This window comes from Cetorhinus maximus, chromosome 22 (genome assembly GCF_964194155.1).
Source record: "Cetorhinus maximus chromosome 22, sCetMax3.hap1.1, whole genome shotgun sequence".
NCBI classification, from domain to species: domain Eukaryota; kingdom Metazoa; phylum Chordata; class Chondrichthyes; order Lamniformes; family Cetorhinidae; genus Cetorhinus; species Cetorhinus maximus.
In genome coordinates this window covers 31089489-31096743 of record NC_135900.1, presented here as the reverse complement: position 1 = coordinate 31096743, position 7255 = coordinate 31089489, and the positions used below count along the sequence as shown (strand labels likewise).

The 7255-nt window shown below is 37.7% G+C and overlaps 1 protein-coding gene across 3 annotated transcripts in view; it reads right to left on the bottom strand.

Moving 5' to 3' along the window:
• Positions 1–3763: 3763 nt before the first annotated feature.
• cttnbp2 (cortactin binding protein 2) overlaps positions 3764–7255 on the bottom strand; it is a 153809-nt gene continuing 150317 nt past the window's right edge. For all 3 annotated transcript variants that reach the window (XM_078568007.1, XM_078568009.1, XM_078568008.1), the window contains 2 exons: positions 6313–6420; positions 3764–4552 (listed from right to left, as the gene is read on the bottom strand). In XM_078568007.1, coding sequence (XP_078424133.1) covers positions 4325–4552; positions 6313–6420 — 336 coding nt within the window. In that variant the 3' untranslated portion in view covers positions 3764–4324. The remainder of the gene's footprint in view (positions 4553–6312; positions 6421–7255) is intronic.

Sequence of the window (7255 nt, the reverse complement as noted above, 5' to 3'; positions counted from 1 at the left end):
ACAAACTAAATTCACCCCAGAGCACCATAACTGGTCTGAAGTCCAAACATATTTAATTAAACCTGGAAAGAAATTCTTCTAAGGATGTTAATTATTGTTACTCAAACCTCTCCAGCACCAAAATTATTACAAATGTGGAGTCTCAAACCTTCAGGTTTTAATATCTGTGCAGCTGAAAAAGAGCTTTCCAGTCCCACCTTCCAGTTCTTGCTCTGTAGGTTAAGGCACCTCAAGTGCGTATCCAATTTTTTATTTAAATACAATTAGGGTTTTTGTATCTATCACCTATTCAGGCAGTCAATTGCAGACCCCCCCACCACCCTCTGGGTGAAAATACTCAACTCCTTCTAATCCTTCCAGCAATTACTTGAAATCTATGCCCCTGGTTATTAACTCTCTGCTAATGGAAATAGGTCCTTCCTATCCACTCTATTTAGGCCTCTTATAATTTTATACATCTTAATTACATCTCTCCTCAGCCTCCTCTCTTCCAATCAAATAGCCCTGGCTATCCAATCTTTCATCATAGTTAAAATTCTTCATTCCTGGCAACATCCTGGTTAATCTCCTCAGTACCCTCTAGTCGATCATATTCTTCCTGTAATGCCAGAACTACACGCACTACTCTACCTGCAGTCTAATTACTGTTTTACTACAATACTAGCATAACACCCCTGCTCTCATACTCTGCAACTTGGTGGATAAAGGCAAGTGTCCTCAATGCCTTCTTGACCACCTTATCTGTTGTATGTTGGTTGTGACTGGCTAAGGAATGACTGCCGAGACATTGATATCACTGAAGTATAACTGGTTTATTGGATAAAGATAACTATATACAGAACTAGGTGTTACTATAAGCATTCTCCTCCTCAATGCTTGGTTATGTGTCTCTTACATCATCATGTGGGTGGTACTGTTTCCCCAGTACCACACATTAATCCTTTCAACCATGATCACTCTAACACTACATTATTCCAAATTTCCTCTTTCTCTACACTTCTCTGAAGGCGACCATTTATTGTGTATTCCTTTGCCTTGTTTTCCCATTCCAAATGCATTACCTCACAGTGCATTCGATTTGCCCCCTTGACCAGTCCATTGATATCTTCCTGCAGGCTAAGGCTTTCTTCCTCACTATTAACCACCTGGCCAATTTTTTGTATCATATGCAAACTCCTTAATCATGTGCTGTATATTTAAATCCAAATTATTGATTATATACTACAAAAAGCAGAAGACCCAGTACTGAGCCTTGAGGAACTTCAGCAGCCTTCCAGTCACAAAAAGATTGAGCATGACTCTAATTCCTACCACTGAACCAATTTTAGATTCAACTTGCCACTTTTCCTTGGAACCCCATGAGCTTTTAACTTACTGATCAGTCTGCCATGTGGGACCTTATCAAAAGCTTTGCTAAAATTCATGTAGACTACATCAAATGTGTTACCCTCATCGACCCTCCTTACTGCTTCCTCAAAAAATTCAATCAAGTTATTCAGAGGTGATCTTCCCGTAACAAATCCATGGTGACTGTGCTTGACTAATCTGTGCCTCTCTGAACAATGTATACTGTGCATCAGGATTTTTTCCAAAAATTTGCTCACCACCAAGGTTAGGCTGATTGGCCTTTAATTGCTTGGTCCATCCTTTCCTCCCCTTTTAAACACTGTACAATGTTAGGAGTCCTCCAGCATCATGCCAGAGAGGATTGGAAAATGATAGTCAAAGCCTCTGCTATTTCTTCCCTTAGCAACTAGTGTAACATTTCATCTGGGCCTGGGTATTTATCCACTTTCAGGGATGCTAAACACCTTAATATTTCCTCCCTCACTATATTCCATCCAAAACTTCACATTTCTCCTCACCAATTATGGCTGCTTTGTCCCTCTCTTTTGCTTCTGCAAACTATTCATCAAGAATCATGCCCATGTCTTTCACCTTCACTAATCCTTCTTTGGGTGTCCTCTTCACATATTTATAAAACACCTTTGGGTTTTCTTTGATTTTACTTGCCAATATTTTTGCATACTCTCTTTTCTTTCTTGGTTTCTTTTATAATTCCACCCCTGCACTTTCTATTCTCCTCTCCTCTAGGCTATCTGCAGTATTGAGCTCTTGGACACAGGGTTTCTTAGTTTGCCTTAACCCACTTCTTATGCTGCTTGACATACAGGGCAGGTGGGTGAGGGGGGGGGAGACAGATTTGGGAGTCCCACCCTTTCCCTTTGTGGGAATCTAATTGTTCTGAATCTTCTTTAGCTCCTCCTCGACTGCTTTCCACTATTCCGACACTGATTTTCCTTCAAGTAGCTGTTTCCAGTCCACTTTAGACAAATCACATCTCAATTTAATAAAATTAGCTTTTTGTCAATTTAAAACTTTTACTCTTGGTCTATCTTTATCCTTTTTCATAACTATTCTAAATCTAACTGAATTATGATAACTAACTACGGAAGTGTTCTCGAATGGGTATCTTGTCCAATCCCCAGATTAATTTCTAAAATTCAGTCCAAACCTTTCCCTTCTCTTGTTGGGTTTGCTATGTACTGACTAAAAAGGTTCTCCTGGATATATTTTAAGAATTCGAAAACCTCTGTACCTCTTACACTGAATTTATCCTAAGTTAATAACAGGGCAATTGAAATCCCCTAATATTACCGCCCTCTTGTTCCAGCACCTTTTCAGCAATTTGCCTTCATATTTGTTCTTCTATCTCCCTCTGACTGTTTGGGTCTCTATAATATACTCCCAACAATGCAACTGCTGCTTTTTTCTACTCGGTTCAACTCATATGACTTAATTTGATGTTCCTTCTAGCATATCATCCATCCTCACAGCTGTGATTCTTTCTTTATCCAATATTGCGACCGCTTCTCCTTTTCTATTCCCCCCATCCCTCTTTATGCCATCTGAAATCCCTGTAACCAAGAATGCTGAGCTGCCATTTCTTCCCTACTTTAGGCCACTTTTCAGTAATAGCTATGAAATCATGCTTCTAAGAGTTTATTTGTGCCCTCAGCTCATCTACCTTATTCACTAGACTCCTTGCACTCACCAAACAACTCCCTTGCTGCCTATTTTCTAACCTTCCATACCCCCTTACAAATTTTATGCCTACACTTAGGTTCCATCCTGCTGCCAGGCTGGTTTAAACTCTCTCCAGCAGCACCCAGCAAACATCCCTACCAAGGCACTGGTCCCTGTTGATGTGCAAGCTCATCTGATAAAACCTAACTAATGGCGGACATGATTTGATTCACTCCGACAGCAAACTATGGCCCATCATAAATTCAAAAACATTTTTACTTTAAGGTAGCCCCAGTTGCTGAGAGTTCTCTGAAAGCTAAAGCATAAAACAGCTTGAGGTCATTATCTACAATATGTGTCAGTCAAGAGGAGTGATACTGCTTGGCTTTCCGCTACAACCAAATTGTTGGGCAACCTAAGCTATTTCAAAGAAAACCATGGCAGAGAACAAATGAGATTCAATCAATACAGACAGCAGAATCAAAACCTCACCCAAAACTTTGATTTAAAATGAATGCTCTGATCACGTACCTGTTGCAACTCACTGCTAAAAACAATTTTTAACTCGGGTAAAGCAAGAAAGCATTCTTTTAAAAGGATGATACTTCTTTCATCTGTTTCTGTAGCGAGATTCTGTATGAACCGTGATCTTTATCCAGACATACATATAGAAATGAGTGCAACTGCGGATTTGCGACTGTGTGTGACATATTTTAAAAAAAACATACCAAGAGAATTCCATTAAAACATTTAATATGGCTTCTTGTTTTGAAGGAAAATCAGCATTTTCATTGACATTTATTGCCACATTCTATTCACTGAATAACATCCAATGAAAAGATGTTTTATTATATTAAAAATGTAAATACATTTGTGTATACTGTACATATCATGCCATGGATACGAGCTATGTACCACATGGTTCTTCTCACTTCATAATATATATACTTCTGTGGAAAAACCCTGAATAACAACAATGTATTAACAACAATTGCAAATGTTTATATGTGCAACAAACCATTTGCTTTCTGTATAAATTCTCTCTTCTCTTGGCAAAAAAACAGCCATTTGTAGGTACACAACCCAAGTATTCAATAAAACTGAAAGGCAACAACTAAAAACTAGTGCTTTGTCATAGCACTAACAACATTCAATATATAGTCACTGTGGTCCCAAATAAACATATAGCAATAAAGAAAAACTTTACATTTTGTTTAATATATTACAGATCTGTGGTTCATACGTATATTGTTAAATTGAAGACTTTGTGAAAAAGCCGTCAAACATAATTATATTCTTATTTTTTATTGGCTTCATGTAGAGTTTTGCAGAGGTTCCAAACCTCCTTGGTTGTATTGTTATTTGATTCTAAATGCCTTGTATTACTGTTGCTGCGGTGAATACGGTGTGTGGTATTCAGAAGTACAGGTAGATGCGACTTCACTCTTGAGCTGTCCGATTTGCTCGCTTTTTTAATGCTGCTATTTGACATGGGTGTGCCATTTTTTAAAGTACAGTCAGGAGCCTGGAAAACCAACAGACTATTAATGTTTTCTGAATAAAACAATTTTACCACATATCTCCAAAATAAGGCATGGGCATATGCCTTTAAAACATGCTACCTTTAAAAACATGCTAAATTGTCACTATTTCTGTGCATTTAACATCCTTCGGCCAAACATTTGGCTGAACAGTTTTTACAGCTTTGGTTTGATGTTGGGGGGGGTGGTGCGGTGGTGCAGTGAATAATGTGGTGGAATAAAATTGCAATCATTCTGATCTTGTTCCAAGTGCTGCTATAATACCACAAGAATTGGTAAATGTGTGGCATACCACGGTAACTTGAGTCGACTACTGGCCACTACCAAGCCTTGAAATTACAGGCTACATCCATATACTAACAATTGTCAAAATTCTGCAGGAAATTTTACATTGTAGTCAGTCTAATAAACTGAGCAAAATACACTCTAGATATACAGCAAACAAAGTATATAGTGCAATGTAGACATCAGTTATTTTTAAATGTGGAAGCAGTCATAGCAGAAATCCATAAAAAAGACCTAACTGTTTATTTAAAGATGAAATGTACTCAGGGTTATATAACCAGATTTTTTACATTCTCTTAATAAAACAGCACACTTAAAATTAACTAAGTTTTGAAGAAGGGTCCACATTCTAATCAGTTCTCCCCCCAGAAGCTGTCTGATTGGCTAAGTACATCCAACATTTTCTATTTTTTGTTTGAAATATTGAAGTTAACCACTGCTATGAAGAATCATTCTCAACGAATGAAATTGTTAAGTTTGTCTCTCTCTCTGATGAGAATATCTCCATAGAGATAGCAAACTGAAATTCTATCAATTGTAATTGCTGGTATGCAAATATTTGCAAATTATTCCAGTAAGGAATAAATTGCTGGAAATAGTTACACATCTGGTATAATAACTCTGAAATGGTAGAACATAGCCATGTTGTTCAGTAATTTAACAATTGCCACTATTACCAATTGTCACTAAACAAAATTTCACACCCACCTAGTTCACTATTGTCCTAGAGGAAGGAAATCTGCCCTCTTTACCTGGTCTGGCCTACATGTGACTCCAGACCAACAGCAATGTAGTTGACTCTTAACTGCCTTCTGAAATGGACTTGCAAGCGGAATCAAGGATGGGCAATAAATGCTGACCTTGCCAGTGACACCCACATCCCATCAAAGAATAAAAAAAAGAGTTTAATAGCCTTGTAATTTTGGAAAGATTTTGAAATCTTAAAATTAAAAAAAATGAAGCCTGGTGCAAGGATTTGTCTTTTAAACAGGATATGTTATCACCATCAATTTCCTCCACACTCCCCAGATCAGCGTGCAGCAGATTACCCATTCCCAAGTTTCCACCTATGCTGTTCCATCTTTCAATAACAGGAGATGCACAAATAATAGTGTAGTTTAATTTACCCTTCACTGTCCTCTTTCCCTTAGAAATGCAACTCAGTCCCACTGCAAGCCACCCCATATGAACCACTCAAGATTAGGAAGTCACTGTGAGTTAATTTTGCAGTGAAGAATGGGGTGAATCCATTGCACAAGCAGCATAGTTGAATGCTGAGCCACTACTTAAAGGTTAAGTCACCCTGTCCATTTTATAGGTCATCCGCAAAGACTCAAAGGGCTCAATCTGCCACTTGGACAATTTCCTTCTACTTTATCTCTACTAGCTGAGGATATGCATCAAATATCTCCCTAAAACAGTGAAAAATGAAGAACCTCAGATTCCAGCCTCATATTACCTGTGGTGCTGGTAACTGAGCAGCATGATGATCTTTTAGCATCTTTAGGGATGGCTGATCACTCTGAGACTCAGGAATCAGAAATAGAAGATCCCTTGACATGTCAATCTGTGACAGAAAAGATGTCAATTTTAAAGTTTACAGAAATCACAACTGCAGATATCCACTTCAAAATACGAATCCTAAGGTTCAACCATCTTAACCAGTCGATTCGGTGGATTGTGAAACATTTTCTAAATAAGAGTAAATTGTTACAGGAATTTATTTAGAAATCAATGCATAACAGAAATTACTATTTTTTTTAAGGAGGCCACCATTATTGTACTTATCAACTTCTTGAGCATTCAACTTAGTCAAGAAAATCAACATTCGCCATGTGTTATGTTTACATGAAGTTCAGCTTTGACATACATTAGAAGTTAAAAAGTAGTTTCAGAACACCACCTTTCCAGATGTATGCCAAATAGTAATTTTAACATTATGAAGTGATTGCTATATTTAGTTCAAACAACAGGAGTTGAATGAAAATTAATGCATATTAAAGTTTAAGCAGCCAACACCAACTTTGGGTCTAACTTTGAGTTGGCTTCACAGTAAGGAGGAGGAAATCAACAAACAAGACAGATGCATTTATATCATCGTATTCCCAGAATGTCTCAGGATTATTTTGGAAGCATGGTCACTGTTAGCAGCTTAAGGAGGTACTAATTTGCACACAGTTTGAACTCGCAGACAGTAACAAAGACAAATGACCTGTTAAATAATGTTTTCAGTGTTGCTGGTTAAAGGAACACTGTTGGCAAGGACAATTAGAAAATTCAAAGAATTATTCAGCACAGAAGGAGCCTTGTGGCTCATCATGTCTGTGCCAGCACTTTGGTAAAGCTATCCGACAAGTCCAATTTCCTCACTCTATCCACATAGTCCAATAATATTTTTTCTA